Below are 27,427 nucleotides of genomic sequence, written 5' to 3' on the forward strand. Positions count from 1 at the left end.
GGTTCAGTACCCTGAAGCCTGCAAATTATTTATGTATCTATATGTTACTTTATTTGATATTGACAGTTGTCACTGTCCCCATTTTGTGGGCAAAGAGCCAGAGTTCCAGAGAAAGCAGGTTTCCCTAGTAAGTAAATGACAGACTTTCTTTCCACCTTACCCCAATGGTTCCATGATTAGGACTCCTTATTTTTGGGGGGATGGGGTGGAAAGAAAAATAAGAAGAAACCCTGCATGGAAACTAAGTGGATAGCATGTGCAGGATTATTTTATCCAACATTACTTCCTCCTGGCACTAACCATGAGGTGTTATTAAGCACCTGCTGGAGTATTCCTCTAGATATATCTATAAACATTAAGAAGCAATTACCATGTTCCAGGCACATTCTAAATATATTACAGGTATGAAAGCATCCAATCCTTGGAGGACCCCAAAGAATAGTACTATTATTAAGCCCATTTTACACATGAGAAACTGAGGCACACAGCAGATGAGTAAGTTGCCCAGGATCACACTCATAAGTGACAGACAGGGATTCATATCTATGTAGTCTTGGCTCACTACCTTGTGTTGCTTTTAATAGCCAGAAAATCCCATCAAATGTCATGAGGGGGAAGCCATTATCTGTCAATTACAGTCCCCTAAAAGTTATTAATTTATGGCTTTGGTGCATGCAAAGCAAGCCCCCAGGAAAGTGAGATACATGACAGACATCAGGATTAAGTAGAACAGATAAAGCAAAGACAGTGTGGTGACACAGAACACGGAGATAGGTTGTACACACTGCCCTGGAGAATCTAAGTTCCTGGATCAGGTTTCTGTATGGAATATCAGTTTATAAGCAGATTTATAGTAAAAACCTCCATCAAGGATTTCAACATTTAAAATATATTCTGCTATGTTACAGTTACCAGCTATGGATTGATAGCCTATTTAATGTTTAGATAAATCCTGAAAGACTGTGGTGATCAGCTCGTAACCAGGAGTATTCCTTGATTGATATGTTTTGGCTGTAGGGCAGATAGGTTACTTGGAAGGAAAGCATATATGCCTGGAGCAGTTGCCCTTCATACTCTGAATATCCTCCTTTGTTATTTATCATTTCTACCAGAACCTGCAACTTTTTGCCTGACCCATTTTCTCTGGCAACAGAAGCTGATGGATGGGTTGGTTGTGGGTGGGTGAGTTGGAGGGGACCCCTCAGCTAATGATACAGTGTTAATGGATAAATACTTCAGCTCTATTTGCTCAGGGTAACTAAGGCACTTTCTAAATATTATCACCTAGTGTTCTTCAGTGGGATTGATCCTTCTCTGCCTTCAGAAGTTACCTGCCTATTGCACACCCTTCACTGACTGCCTTCCCATCCTTCTCTCACTTTCCTACTCCTTCCGCTCGCCTTGGGATCACCCCCATTAAAAGCCTGCACTCCTATTTTTGTCTCATTGTTGGCTTCTGCAAAAATGCAAACCAGATAATGGCTAGCTGAAGATTATATATAGCCACACACAAATTTAAGTAAGAGTATAAGGACATTTCTGTTTGGTAGTGATTGCTTTTTTTCTCAAAACTCAGAAAAATTCACATGGGAATTATGCAGCTGATACTCAATTTACCCTATAATTTCAAAACATGGAAATCCTCTCTCAAGCAAGCCTGATCCTTGAGGAGATGGTGAAATCTATGGAAGTTGTTGTGAAGGTCATTTTTTCCCACCCTCTTGATTATCTGGCTCCTAATCAAGATTTTCTGTTTCCAGAGCTGTAGCCCCCAATTAGAAGAAGGTGAGGCCAAGTTCAGAGGACAGGGGTTAGTTAGCAGTGCTCTCTGCAGAAAGCATCCCCATCAGCCTGGTCAGTAAAAGTAGGTGAAGGTCATTCAGATCAGGGAATGGTCCGGCTTGAAAAATTTAGAATGAACATCCAGAAAGTTCTGAAAGTTGCCACCATACCACAGTCTCACATTCCCAGTTGGCTCTCCAGATGTCCTCAGAGTCCTGCTTCAAGGGTCTTTTGGCCTTTCTTCTCACCGCTGTGGAACACATCCCCAGGACCAACGGGCCCAAGAACAGAGGTCTACCTTTGGAACAGCTGGGTGGTTTCAGAGCGACCAACGGAACTACTCTTTCTCCATTTTCAAGATGACAATAAAATACAGGGAGCCAGTTATATCTGAGTTTCAGAAAAACTGCAAATCACTTATAACTGAATATCTATGTTTATTTGCTGTATCTGGTAAGCCTAGTTGAATAAAAGCTCTTACCTCTAGGGGTTCTTGTGAGGATCACATGAGACAAATGCTAGGAAAAACTTCCCAAAATGGGGTATACATTTTATTGGTCCCTCAGAGTCCAAAGTCCCCCAGATCTTTCCCTTCCACATAAAAAACTGACTTTCAAAAAAGTACATCTGTCTACATTTTAGTGGGAATGAAAGCCTCTTTTTACTTTGCTAAAGATATTTTTGTTTTAAGTTTAATGCCGTCAAAGAAAATGGCTTTATGCAGTCAAAAAGAAATGGCTTTAAAGGTCAGACTGGTAACACAAATCTCCAAAGAGGGATGACGTTAAGAAAACAACAATCCAAGCTTGATGGTGGAGACTGAGTGAACCTGAGATTGCAGGTTCCATTTTAAGGGGGCAGCCACCTCTTAGGCCAGCTAGCTGTTGCCCCAAAGGAATGAGGATGTGGTGGTGCCAAAACTTCAAAAACTGAAGAGAAGCCAAAACCTTGATTTTTATGTGTAATCTCCTGGTTTTTATATCTTGGCAAATAAATCAGAATTCTTTAAAACACTGTTTGGGGCAACAATGTGTGGGCCAAAGTAAATACTTTTTGTGGGCTCCTACTGTCCCCTGGGGTGTCAGGCTGGGACATCTGATTTATGTGGAAATTCACCACTGACTAGTTTCATTTCTAGTTTCATTTCTGTGGCAGGTCATTTGCACTCTCTAGGAGGATTACATTTCCTCATTGATAAAGTGAGCTGCTTAACCAAGAGGAGTGGTTGGCTTACCCAGTTCTGAGGAGGTGGGGATTTTTCCTAGGTTGCTTAGGAAGGTTTGGTGCATCACCGTGCACACAGCTACTGTGTCACATGTTGGGATTCAAAGGACAGTTCTTTAAAGGAGTTCTGCTGCTAAGACAGAAACAAGGAAAAACCTCCACAATGAGAAAACTCGAAAAACAAAATCAGAAAATTCCCATCAGGGATAGAAGATATTTGCAATTTTTTTTTCAGTATATGAAAAAGTGGTTTGTCCCCATTTGTAATTTTTTCAAATACAAAAAGGGAACATTCAGAGAAGAGAACTGCCTGTCCTTAAATTTCTGAAATCCCTCCTCTTTCCTCTACCTTCTATCTTTCATGCCAGCCCTGGAGAATACAGTCGTGTGAGGGTTTATGTGCATTTGATTTTCATTTCTCATAACTGCATTCTTGGAATAGATGAGAGCAAGCAGATATGTGTTTATTTCTGGATCTTGCTGAAGACATAAATATATGCTCAGTAAGTGCTACATAAATGTAAAAGGTGATACCTCAAACTCTTGTGAAAAATTATTATTTATTTATTGAACAATGAATTTGTGCCAGGCAATTTGCAGTCATTAACTTGTCTATCTCTTACTACCATCTTCAAATGTGTGAGTCCAAAGCCCTAAGGCTGTTTCTCTAAATCCTATGGCTACAGAAACTGAGGCTTAGAGAGGTTAAATACCATGCTCCAGGTTATTAATCACTTATGCAATGCTGTCTATACCATCCTGGTCAGTTACTGACTTTCCCAAATGTTACCAACTGCAGCCAGCCCCTAAAACAAGCTCTATGTTACAGTCTTGGAATAGTAACTGCAAACTTTCTATGTTTTTATAGTTTTATCCTTTTAGTTTTGAAAGGATAGAATAAGCCACAGAATATGAAACTCATTAGGAAACGTGAGCCTTGTGCAAAACTTAGGAGCATAAATAATGCTTTAGGTGGAAAATTTTAACAATTGTTTTGAATGTTAAACAACAAATATTAGAACTCCTAAAACTCTTTCAAGATGGAAGGAAAATAACAGGGCAACACCGAGTGGAGAGCAGTTTGCTGTACATTGTGTTATGAATTAGAGATTTATTGCAGTAGAGGGCTCAGTCAACATTTTAATAACTGATACTGTCATAATATTTGAACAGTCATACAAATACCTCTACCTATGATGCCACATCCATTTGAAACTCTATTAGATTTTTAAAGTTTTATCCTTCATATAAGCTGCAAGGATGAACACAGAATCATTTCTGCAAATATTTAACATGATGAAGGAAATAGCAATAATAAATAAATACTAGTAGCATATAAGAGAGGTGGTCTCATTAGGTTAAATTCCCATCTTGCAATATAAGTAGAGCATCTCTGACTTCTCAAAGAGCCAATTAATAAAATGCTTAATATTCCACTTAGGCTTTTAGAACATTATCGTGGAAAGCTCTCTGGTTTTATGCACAATGGCCGTAATAAAATTTTATTTCATCCTCCGTGGAGCTACATTAGCTCTTTTGCTACATTTAAACATGGGAAATGAAAAGGAAAAAAATGATTAAATATTCATTTATCCTTTTGCTCTGACTTGTTATGTGGACAAGGACCACATGAGGGAGTGCTGGGACCTCAAATGGAGAGAAATTAAAACCCACTTAATGCGTTCCAGGAATGCTCAGCATATTAGCAAATTCTTATTAAACTGTCAAAAAAAATTTTTTTTAAAGAAATTCCTGCCCCTGGATGCAATTAGAGGCTACCACACAGGATTTGATGGGCCATAAAACCATTAAATCTAAACACTTTCTTTTAGAGCCTAAAAGGCTAGAACATTCCAAAGTGAAGTTTTGGGACTCAGCTATGATTTGACCACCTATTAAGGTGCAGGTGGAACAGATTGTGGAGTAACACAAAGAGCCATACAGACCCCAAAGAACTGAATTAGGGTGTAGGTGAGAGCTTTAGCTGTTGAATTTTCTGGATTTTCCGAGATTAAGTGATCAACCTTAATATTGAGTGAAAGACCATTCAGCAAGAAAAATTGTCATTTCCTTTGCTCCAGACTCAAACGATGTATTTTTTGAAAGCTTTATTGACTTATATATTTATGTGTTGTACTAGATGACCGAGTAGATATACATTTCAGCTTACCTGTGAGGAAAATATCCCCATTATTCTCAATTTTACCGAAATCCAGGAAAAGCACCAGATTTACTCTAAATGAAACTTTTTACTCTTTCTGAAGTGAGTGCCTTTTTTTGCACCAGGTCCTTGGATTTGGCATCCCTGTCATTAATCCTCACAGTAGGCCTGTGAGGTGATTTTCGTTTATCATTTTCCTCATTCAGCAGCGGGGAAGGATGCCCTTGACCGAGGTCTATGCTGATCAATGGTTAAGATGGGGTTTGAACCAAAACATGTTTCACTTTAGAGTTTCACCTACTTGTTTGTCTTCTTCCATTATTTTATTCATTATTACTGAGAAGAAACAAAATTAGGCAGATAAACGAGAAAGGACAGTTCACTAAAACTTTCTCCAAATTATGTCTTTTAAACATTTGGAAGGAAAAAGCTCTTTGCATCCTGTAGTTAAAAAAAAATCAATTCACAACTTTTCTCACCTTTATTTTCAACATATATACTCAGCTCAATTTTGTTTCAGATGTTTTTTTCCAACAATCAAAAGTGGATGGACTTACTCGTTCTACACACACTCATACACATTACATGTATGTGCATACATACATAAACACATACATATACACACAACACACACAATATACATATAAAAAGATTATGGACCTCTATATATATGCATAGATACATATAAAAGAGCATAATTCCTATATAAAAATTTTCAGAACATGATAGATTCAGCATTGAAATCATTTTTCAATGAGACAAACTTCATTAATCAAATACAGCTTTTAAAAAATTAGACTGTAGCTATGTCAGAGACCAACATCAGATTGATAGGATTTCTAGGATTTTGCACCAAAATTTAAGCTGTTGGGCAGCTTTCTTGGGAGTAGGAGATTGCTCCTTCTCAAATTATTAGTGTGCCTAATGACATTAAAGTGCGAAGGTAGAAAATCAGAGGCTCACATGCCTATCCCCACACCATGGTTGTTAAGCTGAGGGAGGTTGATTGAAGTCATCACATGCGAACTTGATACTCCTTGAAACTGTCATTCAATGGCATCTCACTGTGGTGTGATTTCCTTGCGATATGCCAGTTACATCAGGACCTGACTGCTCAATAAAGTGACAGATTAATACCCTGGGAATCATTACAGTAAAGCTAATGTTACGGTCTATTGCAGAGTTCTGTCCCAGAGCCCTGAGGTGAAATTGAAGCAAGGAAGGGAGAGCTAAGATGTCATTGCGACTAACTGTGCCATGAAAATATTTCCACACAGTAAAAAGGAGTTCTTGAGGTATAGTGACAGTGTGATCGCTCAAGATTATATGCTCCAAATTCAGACAACAAACCATCACTGGAGCACTAGAAAGATGAAATCTTGTTCCCTGGCCTTTCTTGGCAGTGTTTAAATTGGTTACATCCCCTAGAATTGTTAAGATTTGTTTGGCCACTTCTAAGTTTTTCACACATATTGTAGTGGACGTTTTATTCTTCTCTTAGATTACTGATTTCAGAACATTATTCTTCTGAGTAATCACAATAGTAATTTTAGACAGTCAGACAATAATGTTGTTTGTGTCTTTAATGAATGAGTATAGTGATGGTTTCCACATGAAGAAAGGCTGACATGCTCAGGGGATGTTGGGGTGTATGTATATGCAGGCACTTCAGCATGTCACCCTGAGTTCAGAATCACACCACGGCTCAGTACTTTGTCATCGCATATTTTCCACATTACAGAATGGCTTCCTGAGCAGGGGACAGAATGCGTTTTCTCAACAGAATTTTCTGTGCAGCTGTTTTGGTGACTAAGTTTTGCAGAAGCTCTTTAATCAAATGTACCTAAAATAAATGTTAGGCTCTTTCATCATGTTATCCCTTTTCCTTTAGACACATAATTTTGGAAACTTAACTCACCTTTCCCATAAAGGAAAGCCATTTTCAAAGAAATAATTTGGACCCAAAGGAGCACATTGCTTAATTGTTCTGCCCTAATCTGGGTATATGATTTGCCCCACATGAATTAGTGTCCAAATAATAGACATTTACTCCCACTGATAACTAATAGTTTGTATTTTCCTCTGTGGCTGTTGCTGTGTAATGGCTATGAATGAACACCATTCTCAGATGTGTGATAATTCCCTTCCCTGTCAAGCCCAGCATGATGAACTTTAGTTTTACTTGACGATTCGGCATCTTATTTGTTATGTGTAAGATGCTTGGACCTGACATTAAACATTCAAAAGCTATTTCATAATTGATAAGCTGTACCTTCTTAGCTTTAAGTAACCTCTTTCTCTTCTTATCTTCTACCATTTAATTAATTAATTTATTTATGATTTTTTTTTCCCCTTGGAATCTGAAATCTAGGAAGCTGGGCAAATCCCAGATATGCAAGGTTATTAAATAGATCTAACAATGTTTAAGTGTGCTGAGGGGCTATTACTGTAATGCAGTTTCATTGCCTGACTTCAAAACTAGTAAGAGATGAATGCATAAGAAAATGTGCAGTGTCGCTCTCCAGAGGGACACCAAGGGAGGGGAAAGACAGATTCATTATTAGCAATTGGCAAGCCGCAAGCAAGCCGCTATGTACTCTACCACCATGTTTCTCCCTCCCATTTTCTATACATTCCTATCTTTCCTTAGGCCATCAGACATATCTACTTAACTTGGGTGAGTCCTTGAGAAAGAAAATATCCACCTTATTGTTCTCAAAATAGAGTCATCGCCACTCAGGACAGGTTAGAAATGCAGAATCTCAGGCCCTACCCCAGACCTACTGAATCAGAATCTAAATTTTATCAACATCCCCACATGATTCCTATGCACATCACAGCTTGTGAAACACCGGAACAGAGCCAGAATAAAAGCTCCTGGTGGTTCCCGGCCAAACACACAGTTTAAATCCTCAAAGATGAAAGAGTGTTAGATATGGCACGAATATCATTTCCATCTGATGACCCTCTAAGATCTGAGAGCTGATACCAGGATGCTTCCCTGAAATAAGCAGGAAGAAGCATTCTAAATAAATGAGAGAGATGTATACAAAGTAGTTTTCAATTAAACAACTGGGACCAGCAGACTTAGTGTCCCCTAGATAGGTTTAGTGTCCATGATAGGTTTCCTCTCTTCTGTCCTCCACATCCACATTGCCTGGATCAGATATAAACGTTTCCATTAAGGCTTGATATAAAGTGAAACCCTGCCAAAATCTAGAAGTACAATTGTATTTCTTAGCCATGGGAAGGATTCTGCCAGTACTGGCTGTTTTACAAAGCTATTTACCTGTTCTAGCCCAATTAAAACACAGTACATTGGAGTTTAGGATTTGCATCAACCTCAGAGGTGGTGGCATTCATATCTGAGTTGATGTAAATGTCAGTAGGTGATTACAGGTTCCATATTGTAGGAAATTGTGTTAATGCTCATTGAATTGTTATCTGGGAGGCAGAACTATGCCCAGTCCTCTGCCAGTTTATTGCAGACCCTTGTAGCGTATTCCCACCCTAGGGCAAGTGACTTAACCAGTAAGAAAATTTACTATGGGTAGGTGTGAGGATAACTTATTTTGTTAAAACAGAATGCAATGTTTTCTATTAGCCCATAGCTCATTTTGGGGTGGAATGGAGGGGTTATAGGTGATAGTGAAGGATGATATTAAGCTCATTTATTTCCATATTATTATACATACATTTGCATGACAAAAGACTAGAGAAACAAATATGTAGTAAGGATTTAAAATTTTTTCTTCTGCAAATTTCTTCTTTACAATTAGATCTACTCTGCAATTCCTACCATGGACCCCTAGACAGATAAGGTGTAGGGGTCGGGGAGGGGAAGGCATGTTCCTATTACACGTCTTGGATTATTTGCTATTGTCTTCTTGTATTTCCAAAAGGATGTACATCCTGGGAATGTAGGAATTAACTCCTTTGATATCCTCTCCCTGTATCAGTCCTAGTACAGAATTCCTTGGCCTAAAGAAGATTCCTCTCTTTTAAGAGCTTTCTTGCTTAAGGTGGTGAGCATTTAACACTCCATTTTCAAAGAGGAATGGGTATTTTGAGTATCTACATCATTGCAGAAGAAAGCAGGGTGTCAAGAAGATTATGACTAGTGATAAGAAATCCAGGTCCTTGGTAAAATTTTGAACATTTAAAAAGCTATCTAGGACTTTCTCCCTCAATCCCCCATCCCCGCCAGTAGTATTAGGCATTCTCTTACTTAACCCTTTACAATTGCATGGCTTCAGAACTTATACAGAAAATGTTCACAAACAGCTCGATGGACTATCCAGTAACTGAGTGGACAGGGAAACAGCCACGGTTGAAGATATTTTGCAGATGAAATGTGCGTCCTGGATGGCAAGGTGGGGACTGTAGACCAAGCCTTCTGACTCTCAGTGCATTTATCCTGCTGTCTTTCTGCAAGGCAGATATTATCACCTAGGTCATTTATAGGCTTTATCTTTGATGTTTCAATACCCAAGTCCTATTAGGGTTTTTTTTAGTGATTCATGTGTGTGTCTCTCATAAGCATTTTTCATATAGCAATGGCATAATGTATTAATGTTTCCTCTAAATAAGGGAGAGAAAGAAAGAAATATAAACAAAGTCTGAATATATATATACAGCATAAAAGTCTAGGTGAGTATCCTTGAAGATGTATTTTAGGGGTAAAAAATGGAGTGAGTCAAAGCAAAGAAACAGAATCCTGGGATGTCTCATGGGATCGTGTTTACCTGATGCTGTACCCTCCTGGATATGTTGTCTCTTGGATATACTGCTGCTATGAAGGCTAAAACTTTTAGATATGGATCAACATGAGGGACCTTGGTCATGGGCAAGAACCAAGTCTTGACTTTTTAGTAGTATCACCTCAGGGTTTTTACCAGAAGTTGCAAAAATACAACACATATTGGAGTCTTGTTATTGCACCACAAGTTAGGAACAGGGCTCCTTGCAAGTTGATACCCGTCCTTTGTAGAATGAAATCTGACAGTTGCTGCTTTTGGGAGCAGAAGGTTGGAGTTCCATTGTGGAAAATGAATAGGGAGAGAAAGTGGATTTCAAAATACATTTGTGCTTTCAAGTGCTAGACTAGGATAACTTTAATTAGAATCTCTGAATGAAGTCTGACTATGCCAGGGTATTTATAAAATGTAAAAGCTTGTAATTTTTGTCCCCCAAAGAGTGATGTGAGCTACAGGTGTGTAGCTTTATCTCTCAGGCAAAGATGATAGTTGAGATATTGAGCAACACATACAGCGAAGGACTTTGGCCAGTTAGAAGAGATACTCAGATGCTGGTCTTTAGTCTCTGGATGCCCCCAGCTTAGCCAAGCCTGAACCTTTAAATTGTCAGACTCTGTGTGTGTGTGTGGAGGTGTCCAGGGGTTCTTTGGAGAGAGAAGGGAGTGATGGCATTTTGAAGGGACTCAGGAAGGGGAGCATCATTTACTCAGAGCCATGGTTATTTACCAATTGGGATGGAAGAATCTCAATATTTTAGCAAGCAGAATTTTCATACTGGTGTGTACCAACTTAACCAAAAATATGTCCTCAGTAGGACCAGGCTAATTTGTGATTGTCTGAGTGGTTCTTGCAAAAGCTCAGGCTCCCTTATCTCATTCTAACATAATACTGTTGAAACAATAGATATAACTCAACAGTAATGTTCCTTTATCACAATGAATAATCCCAGGTGAATAGGATCACAGTGGTCAGTAATATATGTTCCAAAGAGCATGGAGCTGCCTATGTTTTGCTTCTGTCTCCCCTGGGAATAATATCTTAGCCTCAACTCATAAAATGTCAGTATAGACTCTGATAGTCCCTGCATTCAGGAGACTCTTGGAACAAATTCATTAAAATACCAAATATTTATTGATGCCCACAACTGGATAAAATGGTAACTTAGAATTTGGGAGGCCCTAATCCAAAAATTCAGCCTCATGGGCTTTAATCATTGGAATATAAACATTGTGCACCAATAACATCAGAAGCCATTAGTATTGGAACTGGCAGACTCCAGATATAGATGGCATGGACTGATCTTGCTTGTCTCTGCGCATACCTACTTAAGCGAAATGGGCAAAATGTTTGTGAAGGCCGACACGTCTGTGAGGTTGATAGTTTAGGTAAGGTATATGTTATTGGTGCATCAGTTTGTAGCCTTTTAACAAAGTATGTGGAGTGTCTGTAGGTGTTTCTTATGAATTCAAGGAGATCTTTCTAAGGATTGCCCACTGGTTCCCAAGTTTCAAGGTCTTCCTAGAGTTGTTGGCATGGCGACATTCCTCAGGGACATGGCAGAACTGCTCCCTTGGGTGTCATGGCCTGAAGGACTGGGGGGAATGCACTTATCTATGCTTGATACCAGTGGAGTCCTTGGGGCATCTGGGAGTTCTAGAAATATCATTGCCCTGGGTGAGTGGTCAGACATGCTGCATTCTCATCTCACTCAGCTGCTCCCTCTGTGTGACCTTAGTTAGGTCACAGCCACTTCAGGACATATTTTCTTTATAGTATATTGATAGTTAGGGGATTCTGACTCAAGCAATCAATGTCCCCTGTCTTCCTTCCAAATGTGATGGATGACCTGGAGCTATTTTCCATACTTACAAATTTTAATGAAAATCAGACAGTGGTTCAGATGTTCATGTGTTACTACTTTTAAAATGTGGTTTGTGGGACAATACTTTGCAGAATTTCTTTCATTAGTTTTAGGTTCGTATATCAATAATCACATTTGTACAAATACGGAATCATGTTACACATGTCATTTTGTAGACTTGTTCTCAATGTATCTTGCAAACATTTTTATGTCTGTTAGTATTATTCTTTTATAACTGTGATAGAACAGGACAAATACACATATTTATGTTTTTATATTGAGGAAGGGGAGGGGGAGGTGATTTAAGGAATTAGCTCATGCAGTCATGGAGACTGGCAAGTACAGAATCTGCAGGGTAAGATGGCAGGTTGGAGACCCAGGGAAGAGTAGATGTTGCTGTTTGAGTCTGAACGCAGCCTGCTGAAGGAATCCCTTCCTCAGGGAAGCTGAGTCTTTTTCTTTAAGGCCTTCAACTGATTAGATGAGACCCATTCACATTATGGAAAGTCACCTTCTTTACTCAGAATCTACTGATTAAAATGCTAATCTTCCCTAAAATATATCTTCACAGCAACATCCAGATATATTTGAATAACATCTGGGGACCATCACCTAGGTAATTTGACACATAAAATTAATCATCCCAAAAATATTACTGCAGTTTATCCAGTCTCCTAAGGTTGGAGATTCAGGTTGTTCCCAAGTTTTTCATCCTTACACAGAGTACATCTTTGGCTGTTTGACTCATTTTTGTCTTCAAGATCAATTCACAGAAGTTGGGAAGGAATGCATATTTCTAACTTTTAAAGATTTAGCTTCTTATTACCAAAATGCCCTTGCACTAAATGGATGTCTTTACCACTTGAACTAAAACCAGGAAGATTTGGAGTAAGGAATATTCCAGGCTTGCCTTGATTTTTCTCTTTTCTCCCTCAGCCTGCCGATCCCTGGGAACAGGCATGATGCTGAGTACCTGGGCCACCTCCTCAATTGAAGAAGTGGCAGAGGCCGCTCCTGAAGCACTCCGCTGGCTGCAGCTGTACATCTACAAGGACCGTGAGGTCACCAAGCAGCTAGTGCGTCGGGCTGAGCGAATGGGCTACAAGGCCATATTCCTGACAGCGGACACCCCCTACCTCGGCCACCGCTTCGATGATGTGCGTAACAGATTCAAGCTGCCTCCTCATCTCAGGTAACCATGGGTCTCCGATTACCTGGGCTCCGAGTTGCTTTTCTAGTCCTCTTTGTTCTTGTCACATACCAGCCCCAACAGTTTTTCTCCAGTTTCCAAGTGGGTGCCCTGGGGAATTAGGTCTTCACAAATGTTGGTCCCAAAGTATGTTTGATGGGGACCTGTCTAGGGATGATAAAGCCTGGGATACTATCTAGAGATAGTATCACTGCCAGATAGCCACGTGGCCTGCAGCAAATCACACCCCTTTTGTGGGTGTCATGTTCTCAAGCTATGAGACAGAGAGAGCAATTGTTGATATACTTGTAGAAGTCAGAGAAATTGATGCACCAAGCGCATTAGCACCATGGATAGTATGAACTGCCATATAGATAGAAGATACTGTTGGTTATTATTATACCAATACCCATTTTCTTTGTTGAAATCAAAGAGCCACCTTTTAATTTTATTTTTAATTGTGTTTGGAACAACTGTAGCTAGGAAGATTGAAGAAATCTGAAAGAATGGAGACTAAGACCCCACGTGTTTGATTCCCTCATCTGCTGACTTCTTTCAGCAATGTTCCTCTTTCAGTGTGGTTCCTCCACGGATCAAGACTCATTAATTCATTCACTGATTCACTGACACACTCAGCTCAACCCAAACAATATATCTAGAGAACTAAAAGTGACCTTTGATGGTTTATCAGGTCATTTAGCCTGTCTATTACCAGGGAATTGTCCTTTTCCCCATAACACTTTCAGATTTGAATCCACTTCTGTCAAAGCTAGGAACTCCTGGAGTTGACCGAGGAAGACCCCAACCTCCCAGAGCTACTGGCCTCTTTTCTCCTTTGTGTTTTCCTTCTCCTGATTCCCACCAAAATCTGCTCTTAGGTTTTTTTCATACCAGTGTGTGACTGAGAGACTTCAGGGCTTAAACTGCTTGAACAGGCATCAGAATCTTAGTTTAAATGTAAGACATTTTGATAGTGGAATTTCAAAGCATTCATCAGAGTATGTGAATGGTGAGGGATGCCTTCCTTGGACCCCAGACCTCATTTCACATGGGCCATTGCTTATTCTGTCTGTATATAGAGTTAACCTTTCCATAAGATCCAAAATGTAAAAGATTCAAATCAAACCAGCATGCCATAGAAGGACAGGAGGATTGTTGGAAGTCAGGAATTCCATATATATTATAGGGTGGGATGTATGCCACCCACTGCAGAAGTCCACATACAGTCTCGTATAAGTGTCACAAAACTGTTGTATCACTCTGCTGTGCACATACCCATTTGAGTATCAACTTTTGAGCATAAATCTTGCCGTTGAACCATTAAATTAGCTGTGTGATGATATCCTTGATACTTCCAGACAGGTTTAGGGTATTATTTCTGTATGTGGTACCTTCAGTGGCCCAATGACAAGAAGACAAATGCTCTCCCTGACAGAGCTGTCCATTAGCCTGTATCCCAGACACGGTTACCCAAACACCTTGTATGAGCAAAAACAAAAACAAAAGTCCCTGACATATTTCTACTTCTTGCCAAGCTGATCTGAAAATAGATGGCTTCCAATTTCCTTAATATGAAATCTGTGTTCATATTATTTCTCTATTTTGGTTTTCTTATTTTTTAGACTTGCTAAAATAGTTTCCCACTCTTTAGACTTCTGATAGGAAACCCTCCTCACACTTCCTTTTGGCCATTTGGAAAGGAGTTTGCTATTCCTTTTCCTCCTCCTTAATACTACAACTACCCACAATCATAATAAATAATACAGGACGGGGGTTGCAGCTTAGGAAGTGCTTCCTTGCTCTGGATGACAACGTGTTTCGCCTTAGGTGCGGAGATGACACAGTTCGGGCGGGTATCACTTGCTTCCCTGGTGCCAGCGCCACTCAGGAGCCGGAAGGTCAATTTGCTTTTTCCCCCTTTTGCTCCCGGGCTCCTGCCCAGGTGACGCGAAGGACCAGGAGACAAAGGCCCTTTTCAGCTGCCGATGTTCCCAGCAGTGGCCACAGCTCCCCAGCGTGTCACATCTCCCGTCTGAAGATGATCAAATAATGAGCAACACATCCAGGTGATGGGGGAACACAGGACACACCCTGCAGCCGGGCCGCGGCTCCCAGAGCGCACGCACGCTGGCCCTGTTTGTTGCTTTGACTCCAGGACGGGCCGGTGCCCTCTGTCAGCTCCAAAGCAGCCCATGGGCAGCAGTTGCAGGCAGGGCACACGAACGGGAGGCCCAGGCTTCCGCTCCGGGCTGCGTACAACCAAATACGCATCTGTTACCGCCTGATATGAAATCAGGTTTTTTTCCGCAGCTGACCTGACTCATAGAAGGTGAAGCGGGGCTTTTCAGAAGTGAGGTTTGGCAGGCGAGGGAGGCAGGAAATCCAGAGGAGAATGAGTCTGTAAGGCAGCGGCTCCTTCCCGCCCTGGCTGCTTCCTCTGCCTGGGTGGGGGGCAGGGTCCCGGCTCCTGGCACCTGTGACCAGCCAGAGTTCAGGGGTTTGGTAGTCTCTGCTCAGTCTATACACAAAACACATGTGTGTGTGAATTGTAATGGCACACAGGTTCCAGAAACTGAGCAGGAGTAAGGAGAATTCTCATCTGCTCTGAGAAGCAGCAAGGAATGAAGCTAGTTCGCCAGAGTGATTTGTGAGGCTTTGAGACAGGGGTCTTTTTCTTTCTCTGTACCCTATGGAGATGGTTCATTTGCTCTGTGTGAAGATTTCTCTCTTCAGTGCAGCACCAGGACAGTTGAAAGAGAGGAAAAGAAACTTCCAGTCACTGACTAAGATCAAGTTTAATCATAATATCTACTCTTTTAGTGATTTGCTGCCTTGAAACGTGGGCTCATAATAGCCAGGGCAGATCACACACAAAAAGATCAGACTGCCATTATCTTCCCAGGTCTCTCATTGAAAAAACTAGTCTGTGAGGCCCTCTTATGACAGGCCCCCTTTACTTCTCTGACCCCATCATCTGCACCCGTATCTTCATTCACTCCTCCCAGCTGCCCCGGCTTCCCTAATTTCAACATGCCAGGCACGCTTCCACCTGAGAGCCTCAGAATTGACTCTTTCCCCTGCCTATAACGTTCTTTCCCCAAATCAATGGACAACTAATTTCTTCACTAGTTTTATGTTTTGACATTAAGGAGGGATCTTCACGTCTTTACGTTGGGCCACCAGAATAAAAATTGACAGTAGAGATCAGAATAGGGACACAGTATGTGTGGAGAGCCTTGGGTGGGGGCGGAGACAAGAGAGAAAGATTTGTGAAGTACATGGCCCAATAGCCTGTAAATTTCTTGGTTATGAAAACATTCACAGTATAATCATATTAAATAGAATAATGACCTCCCCAAAATGTCCACATCCTAATCCCTTGAACCTGTGAATATGTTACTTTACATGGCAAAAGGGATTTCGCAGATTGGATTAAGTTAAGAACCTTGAGATGGAAGATTATCCTGGCTGATCCCAGTAACTTTAATGTCATTAAAAGGGTCCCTATAGGAGGGAAACAGGAGTGTCAGACTTAAAGATGTGATGGTAGAAATTGGAAGGGTATCTTCAGGAGGCAAGGAATGGAGGGAGTCTCTAAAAGCTGGAAAAGGCAAGGGAATGGATTTTCCCCGAGAGCTTCTGGAAGGAACACAGCCCTACTGACAGTGAGTTTAGTCTAGTGAGATACATTCTGGACTTCTGACCTCTAGAACTTCAGTATGATAAATTTGTGTTAGTTTAAAGCCTTTAAGTTTGTGGTCATTTGTTATAGAAGCAACAGGAAACAAATGAAATAACATTGCTCTGCTCATTTCCTTTCGAGGTAGCTTCTTGGTGAGGCCAAGTCTGACGACCATATTTACACTTTCAAGTTAAGCCTCTACCAGCTCCCATCCCTCTCATTCTGCTCACTGTTTTCTTTATTTTGTATGGTACTTATGTTCTAACATGCTGCATAAATTACCTCGTGATCATATTTATTGTTTATTTTCTGTCTCCCCTACCTAGAATGTCAACCCTAGGTAGCCAGGTATTTTTGATTCTTTTACTTACTGGTATATCCTGAACATCTAAAACACTGGCACATAGTAGGTACTCAATAAGTAATGTTGAATCAATCAATAAAAATTTATTAGGTCAGATGAAATTTACCCAGTTAAACATGACTAGTAAATTGAACAACGGTGTGAGCTCAAACTTAAAATCTGTGCACTAAATATTCATTCTAATTGTGGAAGAAATTAGCAGGGCTATGTTTTCCTAACCACAGAATTAAAGGCTTGTGGCCCATGCACCAATTCCTATATGTATTATGAATCTATTGCTCTCATATTTTGTTGATATCATGTGCCCTACTGGTTGTTATTTTATGTTTTGTTTTCCACTATGGAGATATATAACTTTATCTTTAATATCACATTATCCGTACTTATAACAAATAATATATATTTCTCATGATGTTCGTTACTATTAGTGTTTCTATTGGTTGTTTAATAATGTTTAACTTTCTTTAGTAATTGTTGCTATTCTCATAATATTAACTTTCTAAAAGCTAAAAAAATTTCTATATTAGATTTAAAAATATATTCAAGGCACAGTGAGTCTCTTACAAAGAAGAAATTTTATACCTTGCCTTTGGGTCATAAAACAGATTGGAAGTCAGAGAATTAAGTCCTAGGTAATCATGTTATTATTTTGATGTTGCTCTTTTCCTTCCATATGAAATGGAATAGTTCGGTTATCAGAAGCCACTTCAAGTGTTTTTTTTGTATATGTCATAATTCGAATAAAAATAGCATTCATGGAGGTTTCCTTCGGAGCCATTGGTAAAACACTCCATCGTGGGTCTCTGTCAAGATATCTGAAAACTTTTTCTTGGCTTCTGGCTTTGAACAACGTTTTAGAGTAACAACAAGGCTTCATTGTGCACTGAAATTTCTGTAAGGCAACATTCATTCAAGTGTTGATCTGCATTTCACCTTCCAAGAATAACAACAGTTATTTATATAATTTTATCCATGTTTCTGTTTTTTCCTATCCATTTCACCCTTTCACCCCACCCCTGCTGAAACACTGTAGCTTGTTTGGGATGGGGGTGGGGTGCTATGCAGGGTATATACAAGTACAAATGTTTTTCTTTTTTTTCCCCCTGGTCTTGCTGTGGAATAGACAGACCGTACCTTTTTCTTATTAACAATATTATTTAAAAGTTTGCAATTTAATATCACTTAATATCATTTCTAAGTAATGGAATAGGCCTCCATAATATGGATGTGTTTATTGACCAGAAGGTAAGCCTAATTCAAATTAGGATGACCACAGAAGACTAAACTCGATGATAAAATGTACAACCCTAGAAATGCTTAATTATTTCAGCTAAAATCTGGACCACAGCTCAATAAATAGATGGGTATCAGTATGCCTCTCATAAAATTGGAATTTTCTGTGATCTTTAATGGCCACCTGAGTCAATGAAACTGTGGGACTAACTGTTCAATCCTTATTGAGAACACATTGCCAATGGCTTGAATAAAACTGCATGGGATGTAAATATTCATATCCTTATGATAATATATGCCAGCTATTTTAATAGCTATTTTAGCAATGAAAAAGTCTTATGTTTCTTTTAAAAAATAATTTTAAAATTGAGTGCCTATGTACTTCTAGGTTTATATAAAAATCATTTATCATTAGAGTCACGGTTCCAAGATCTTTTCTATGTTCAGTGGGAGAGCTAGTGGAAAGGGAGAAAGAGCTGTGACCCAGCTAGAGATCAATATACAGCTGTGCTTTTATCCAGAGAGGAGATTGCCTTGCAGGGTAATTTATAAAGTGCAGAAGAAAAAGGTGAATCCAGATCATTGTCATCACTCAGACTTTCAGAGAAATGAAGTTTGTACTTGGATTTGGGTCTGTAAGCAGCTAAGTCACATGGCTGGTGCTGTTGTATATTCAGATGGCCAGAGGTGCAGCTAGTGACCAGAGAGGCAGGCAGAAAAGACTGTCCCTAATTTGGGCAACTGCCAAAATCTAGTCAGGATATCAGGATATTAGACCAAGAGAAAAGACTTTGGGTGCAGAGTGAGCCAGTAGCAGTCTTACAGGTTCGCTAGAGAAATGCTGGTCTAAGCTTGGTTAACAAAATTAGACACAGAGGAAGGCAACATTTCAGAGGAGCTGTGTCTGTTCCCCTAGGAGCGCACAGCGAGCCAGTGGTTTTAGTGCAAGTAATTCCTTTGGAAGACCAAGGGAAACGAGTGGGAGGCGATGCAAGGGAGGCAAGGTGTGAACAATAGGCATGTTATCAACAGGTACAGCTGGGGACAACTGAAGCTTAATCCTGATGGGACATTCTGGAAGATCATATAGAACATATCTCAGAGTTAATCTGCCTAGGGTTGAGGGAGCTGGGGTATTTATACACCACCATCTGTGACACTTCAAGTCTGCCATGCTGGTGGTGGTTCAGGCTCTCCTAAAGAGAGAGAGAGATTCATTATGAGGGATTGTTTCACATAATTATGGAGGCTGAGAAGTCCCACAGCCTGCTGTGTACAAGTTGGAGACCCTGGTAGTGAAGGTCCAGTCCAAACCAGAAGGCTTGAGACCCAGGGGATCTAATGATGTGAATCAGTCTGAGTTTGAAGGCCTAATAACTGGGGAACCCATAATGTAAATCCTGCTCCAGATCTGAAGGCTTGGTAACCAGTAGCTCCAATGTCCAAAAGCAGCAGATGATGGACATCCCAGCTCAAGCAGAGAGAACAAATTTGTACTTCATCCACCTTTTTATTTGATTTGGAACCTAAACAAATTAGACAATACCACCCACAATGATGAGGGCTATCATCTTAACTCAGTCTGCTGTTGTGAATACTAATCTCATCTAGAAACATCCTCTGAGACACACCCAGAAATAATGTTTTACCAGCTTTCTAAGCATCCCTTATCCAATGATCTCGATATATAAAATTAGACATCACACTACAGGCAAAGAGAAAATAACTAAATAGAGGAGGAAAAGACAGAGTGGACAACTCATCTTTTGGGAAATGCTTGCCTCTTCTCCCCATGCCCACCCCAACCCCAACCACAATAGTAGGGTAGCAAAGAGGTCTACAGTGGCAAAGGGCAGAAGGTATTAACATATTACTACTGCTCCACTCCCCTCTAGAATTTTCCAAGAGGACATTGGAAGGTTTCCTGAAGTCAAATGCAACTGCCAGGATTCAACTGAGACCTGATTTCCTTGAAACTGATTTACTGACATAAACACAGCCTAAGATGTAAAATAAACTTTAAATGACCAATTAAGTCCACTAGATTGTCACATTTAGCCTAGAATCCTACATCAAAACACGGAAAATATGCACGCAGCCAAGTGGTTGAAGAATGATAGTTGAGGAATGAACATCTAATTGATATGAAAAGGGTAACTTTCCTTTTTTCATTGAATGAACCATTGTAAAGGTACCTCTAACTTTAGGAAGTTTTTCACTTTAGTATGTCTTTATTTCAGAATGAAAAATTTTGAAACCAGTAATTTAGCATTTTCTCCTAAGAAAAATTATGGAGATACCAGTGGACTTGCTGCATATGTGGCCAAAGAAATAGACCCATCGATCAGCTGGGAGGACATCAAGTGGCTGAGGGGACTGACATCACTACCAATTGTAGCAAAAGGCATTTTGAGAGGTTTGTTTATATCTCCACTTGAGTTCACACTGATTTTATGATCCTTTGTGGCTAGATCATGATATTTTTAAGGGAAAATTAACATGGAACTCTAAGGAGAGATTCTGTCTCTCAATTCTCCCTTTTGATAGTAGGGAGTAAGTATTTTTTCATTCTTGGGTAATATACTGAAGAAGAGCTGGGCTTTCATGAGGTAAGAAATCACCTTTTTAAAAAGTATTGGGATGCTGTTGGCCTTATTTTGGAGCTGTCACTGAATCATGGAGCTTGGCAAGATCTAGGTAGAAGTTTTGAGGTTTCGAGCTGCAGCCTTCAGCCCAAGAATCCCCAACAGTGATATTATGACAGCCAGACCCATTTTAAGAGACTTTTCTATTTTTCTCCTGTTCCTTGCAAGTACCAATGACAAGACTGAATTTTGAGTGTGGTGAATCCCACATCACCTCCCTGTAAAGAATGGTTGACTAGGACATTAAAATCCTCAAATGAGGTGGATATCAAGGAACTTAACGACTTCCTAGCTCTCAACATGTAGTCAGATCCCACAGGGAGATACCAATGTCTATAATAATTTGGAGTGTAAATGTGTTCACCCACAAAAATGTTTTCTTGCCTTTGAAAACATTTTTTTAAACTGGTTTTATAGATAACTGCCAAAAACATTATTTTAAATGGGAATGTTTAAGTAAGTGCATCTAGGGTGAGAGATTCTATTAACTCATCTCACTGTTAACAATGACTTAGAATAAAAACTTTTTCATAAATTTTACTTGAATATGTGTGAGTCACATGGCCCCTAACTATAAAGCTATAGGTATGCCCCTGGCCTTATCTACTTCATCTTAAGTACACAGAAATGATGTGAATAAAAGTAACAGAATGGGCACAGCAGAGCTTTAAAGTAGTGGAGATATGTTTGTTTAAGTCCAGATCTATCTTAATCTGTGCTTTTAAAAAATATTGTTACACTCTATCCTGTTGATCATTGTCCTAATTCAAAATTTTTGTGGATTATACTTTAGTGAGTATATCCTGGCATTACAGAAGCCTTTAAGCAAGTTGGATTTCACTTACCTTGCTCACACCTATATGGTTATTCATGATTGTTAGTGCTACTTTCTGTGTATTTCACAGGTAGGTACTAAAGAACGTGAACCTGAAGGTTCTGACTCACTCATTCATTCATCTGTTCTCTTGTTTGCTCACTCAGTTGTTCACTTTGTAATCATTTATTGTATTTACCATGTGCTTAAATTTGAAAAAATAACGATAGGAATTTGACGTCTTTGGCTAAAAAGGAGAGCCTGTTCTTAGAGGAGATAGACATACAAACAAGAATTTGGGTGCAATAAGATGTTACAGGTGCTGAGATAGGAGTCTATGCAATGTATCAATGGGGCTTCAAATTGGGCATGGGCCCTTATGAGTGGATTAGGAAGGCTTCACTTACAGAATGAAAGATGATGCTTGAGTTTTGCTACGATATCGGCTCAAGAGACTCTTTTCAGACTGAAAATGTGGCAGAATAAAGCATTTATGAGTAACAATTTATAAAGTATATAAGTCATAGTAGAGAAGTAGACTATAAGATGTTTGAGAATCATTAAGGATCTTGATCAGGGAAGCAACCTCATGAGATTAGCATTTTAAAAAAATCATGCATTTTATAATAGGCCTAATGGATGGAGGTGGCAAAATGGTGGTCAGGGAGGACATTTAAGAAACACTTGTTGCCTAGGCAAGGCATGATTGTGAGTAGCAGCAGGTGTACTTGAATTAGAAAATTAATATAGTTTCAAGTATTTAAATCACTCTCATCCCAGAGGTGGCCCCAGGCAACTGGCTTCAATCACCAAGGAAGAATCAAATGGTAGTATAGTCCCATATTTGTCTAAGTTAAATAGGGAACAAATATAAGAATGAGGTTATTTAATAACTCAACCAACTTTTCAATGGAGATTCCCAATATATATCATCTTCCACAACTTTGTCCTCTGGATATGATAAAAATCTATTTAATTAAAGTTTGCCATCATGTGTCAAGTTGAAAAATACTTTGGTTTCTGGAACTTCATTCTGTGGCCGTCTTACCTAGAACCACCTCCATCGCCTCTCTTTTCTTTTCATCCATATCGGTCATGTGACTTGTTTCTACAGATTTTCATAATGTTTTGCACATAGCAGATAGCCCAAATGTTTATTGAATAAAACCCTCAGTGAAAACTATACACATCTATATAGTTGGAGAGAACTCAAAAGCAAGAGAAAGAGAGATGGGGCATTTGGCATTTGAAATGAAGTAACTTCTTTATCCATGTGCAGTTTACACTGTCCAGTTTTTTTGGTAACTATTTGTTCCATTTATTTAACAAACAAGAATCATCTCTATGACAACAGCCATCACGTAGCGCATATGCTCAGTCTGGAGACGGAGGAGGGGCAAGTGCCAGGGCAAGTTCTGGGAAATCTAGCTGTCACTCTTTCACAGATCTTCAGGAACATGAACTCCTGAGAAACTGGAAAGACCTCAATGAAACATGCTCCCCTTACCACCATTTTAAGAATTGTATTTTAATGAATGCAAATTGGAATGCAAGATGCAATGTTTTACTGTAGAGTTAAATGCTGCCCTTGGAAAACTTCAACACCAACCCCAAACAAATATTTGAGACCCGATTTGGTCTTCACCAGAACTCATGCTAACAAATGACTTTTTGAGCAAAAGCACAGTGCTTTTTAGAGTTTTTTTAAATTAAAAAAAATTTTAAATTAGGCTGTCTCACATCCAGTGGCTTTTCATTTCTCAGAAATTGTTCTCTAACTAACTCTTTTCCTATATATATGTTTTCCAAGATATCTCAAAGAATATTCACTCAGTGTTTCAGATTGTGTTCAAAACTGCTGCCAGATATCTAGGATTTAGTTACTAAACTCCTGTAAGATAGCACTGTCTTAGGTCAAGGGCTCCAAGGGCTTGAGAATAAATCTTGAGTACTTATATTTCACTTTGGTAATTTAGATTAAATATGTATTAATAAGGTAGCAAACAGTGCTATTCCCTATTGACAGTTGTATTTATCATTTAATATATTAACTGGCAAATTAACCATTTTGGAATACCATAGTAGTAAATGCTTAATGCTTAATGGAAATTAATTCATAATTCATGAACATTTTGCTAAGTCAGAACATTTTGACCCCTCTATTAAAAAAGCATTTCTCTCCAACATGTAAAACTTCAGACAAGGTTTCATAATCAGCTAGTGAAGAGGGCTCATATCTGGCTATGAATTATTCTTACTCTTGGCTTCCCTAGATATTCATGATCCTATCTTCAAGCAAACCATTCTGCCATTTCCCCCTACATTCCCAACACTGCCTGGAAACACATGGAAAACCACTTGAAATGATAGAAGATAACAAACTGTTACTTAAGTAGCACTGACTTCAAGTGAAAGGCTTTTTATAAAGGTAATCTTCACTAGGATGAACATTTAATGTTATAAACAAAATTCAAATGGACTTGCAGAAAGCATCCAGCAAACGAATTTTCCTACACCTGCTCATCTTAGTTTATACTCCCCACACCATCAGTGGAAAACAATAATAATAGTTAATATTTATCTGAGTGCTCAGTGTGTGTCAGGCACCTTCTAAACCTCAATCAATTAATTTAACCCACAAGCCAATCTTACATGGATTATTATCCCCAGTTTATGGTTTAGGACACTGATGCTCAGAGAAGCTAACTCTCCACTTACATGGGAAGCAAGTAGCAGATAGGAGATTCAAATCCAGGAGGTCTGACCAGTAAGCATAAGCAGTTAATCACTTTTTAATACTGTATAGGATCAGTTTATTGATAATATTCAATTTCTCAAAACACACATTGGAACTACATATATATATATTTTGACTTTTGATGTTTGGTTTCATACATACATATAACCAGAGCAAACCTTACCAATGTCAAATGCATTTTACATTGTATTAAGGCTGTATCTAAAGGGAACCATTTTTCCAAGAACAGTTTAAAATGACAATGTATTGGCCTTATGGTTCAAAATGACAGACTGAGTACCTCTTACATAGCCTCTTATCAAACCTGAGACACCACTGAAATTAAGGTACAGAAATACAAAAATACATAAGACTTATGACAGTAAAGCAAAGGAAGATGAGGGGCACAAAGAGCAGAGATTCTTCAAAAAATTTATGAGATAAACAAAATGTATGAGAGCATATTGACAGGAGAAAATATAAAGAAAACTGCCCCTCAAGATAGGCTCAAGGGGAACCCTAGAGGAGACAGGGGCAAATTATATAATGGAATGTCTGAGAAGCCACAGCTGCCAGTCTGCAAGTGTGACAGAGACGGGGGATGAGAAGTGGAGGCTGAAAGCAAGGGAATTAATTGTAGTTCTGTTTGTGCAGCTATTATACCAACCAGGAATCCTGTCTCCCTTCCTCACCTCTTGTGCAACATGAGTTACTTGGCAAAGTAGTTTGGTCTGTCCAAAGAAGTGAATAGATGGCTGGACAATTTATGGGTGGATAACATTTACAATATGACACAATGCTGTCCTCATTCTGACACTGAGGAACAAACAATCCAATAAACCGTTACTTAACATTTCTTGTTTTGTCCCACATGGAGCTCCAAGAAAGAATTTCTACTCCAAGCAAACACTTGGAAGGAAGGAAACTGATCTGCAAAACAGCCCTGGTAGCTATAGCAGTCTTTCTTCCTTAAATATAAGTGGAAAATTGAGCATCATGGGGCATATCAGAAACAACAAAATGTAAAAGACCAAAATTAATCCAGGGAAGAGAATGGGAAAGAGATAAAACAAGAAAAAGAACCTTATGCACTCCAAATGACAGACCCAGAGAAGTTGAAAATATACCTAAATAAGAAGAGTCTGCCATAAAAAGTAAATCAAAATATAAAAAAGAGCTCCCAAAGATTAAAAACATGATTTCTGGAATAAAAACGAAATATTGTTTGAACAATAGAGTAAATGACGTTCCCAAATATAAAGCTACAACAAGCAAAAAGAAAAACTATGATTAAATGAAAGAGAGTCTGGCAGTCCCTTTAAAATGTCCAATATCCAACTGACAGGGGCTTCAGGGTGGAAAATAAAAGAAAGAGGCAGAGAGGAAATTATTAGGGAGAGACACAGTCTGAATTCTGGAGTCATAAGCCATTACACTGAAAATACAAATCATAGCTTATTACATCCCTTATGTAATTTCAGAAAAATAATGTGTATAAAAAGAGGAAAACATAGCACAATTTACTTATGAAAGAACGGGAGTCAGTTGGCATCAATCTTGTCAACAACAATGGGTACTAGAAGGCAATGGAGTAATGTCTTTAAGGTTGTAAGGCAAAGGATTTTTCAACCTAGAATATTACATCTAAGCCACTTATCAGACATAGGAGAAGTCATTTAAGTGTCCTGTAAGTTTACCTCCCATGGAGCCTTTTTAATGAAGTTACAAAGGAATGTACTACAAACAAATGAGAACATAAACCAAATGAAGTCATAAATTAAACTATGATAAAGTCAACCCTAGAGAGAGTAGGAGAAATCTTATAAGATTAAGGTCAGTATTGAGAGTAACCAGGGCAGTGTAGAATGAGAAGTTAGAGGGCTCATGAGGAGTGTCTCCAGAGGGAAAATGAATGATTTGAATTCTTTGATGGAATAATTGAAAGGTTTGAAGAACTTGAGAATACTCTAAAGTCTCATAATAAATCGAGAACAAAGAAAATAAAAGAAAGACAATTAGATATCCAGGGGGAGAAAGCTGTATAATAAAACACATATGGTCCAAATATGAAGCAAGATTAAACTGTAAAATGTGAATCAGTCAATGGGGTGGGTAAAAGTCATCTTTCAATCTTGATACTACCTAGGGCCTTTTTCCTCCAAGTGACTCAGAAGTTTCCATTTAGATCCCACAGGATAGAATGCATGCTGGATTAAAACAGGTGACCAAAAATAGCATCATAGAAACATTATGTTTTATATCTTAATATGAAATAGATATGGAATATCAGTCATATATTGAGTCTATAACAAAATGCAACACAGGCTTACAGGTGAATAGATAACATACGAAGTAGGTTGTTGATAAGCACTGACAATTCATATATCAGAACACCTTTCATACTACTTCATTGCACTTTAGGGCTTGTCATAGAGTTCCTTAAAGATGAATGTGAACAACAACATCATGACATGATGTCTTAGTCAACTTTTGTGTGCCATAACAAAATAACACAGATTGGGTGGCTTAAACAGCAGAAGTGTATTTTCTCACATTTTTGGAGGCTGAAAATCCAAGATTTTAGCATAGTTAGTTTCTTGTGCAGGCTCTTCCCTTGGGTTGTAGAGGCTGCCTTTCCACTGTGTGTTCACATGACCTCTCTGTGTGAGTATGGAGAGAGAAAGGGAGCATGTATATTCTTTGGTATCTTCTGATAAGGGCACTAACACCACCATGAGGGTCCCACCCTCAGGACTTCATCTAATCCTAGTACTTCCCAAAGATCCCATCTCCAAATAGGCTCACATGGCCAGTTACGGCTTCAACATGTGGATCTTGGGGAGGATGCAAACATGCAGTCCATGAAACATGGGTTTAACATTTTCATATAACTTTAGAAGAAAAATAATAACATCATATTTAAAAATGGGAATATTTTTAAACTAGTATTTCAAGAAACACAGTTTGAAAATGTTTTA

At 39.0% G+C, this 27,427-nt stretch overlaps 1 protein-coding gene across 1 annotated transcript in view; it reads left to right on the top strand.

Moving 5' to 3' along the window:
* Positions 1-27,427, top strand: part of HAO1 (hydroxyacid oxidase 1) — a 46,867-nt gene that overhangs the window by 8,695 nt on the left and 10,745 nt on the right. Inside the window, exons 3-4 of the mRNA XM_036880099.2 lie at positions 12,722-12,977; positions 20,494-20,669. Of these exons, the coding sequence (XP_036735994.1) occupies positions 12,722-12,977; positions 20,494-20,669 (432 nt within the window). The remainder of the gene's footprint in view (positions 1-12,721; positions 12,978-20,493; positions 20,670-27,427) is intronic.

Source organism: Manis pentadactyla, chromosome 5, assembly GCF_030020395.1.
Source record: "Manis pentadactyla isolate mManPen7 chromosome 5, mManPen7.hap1, whole genome shotgun sequence".
Taxonomy (NCBI): Eukaryota; Metazoa; Chordata; class Mammalia; order Pholidota; family Manidae; genus Manis; species Manis pentadactyla.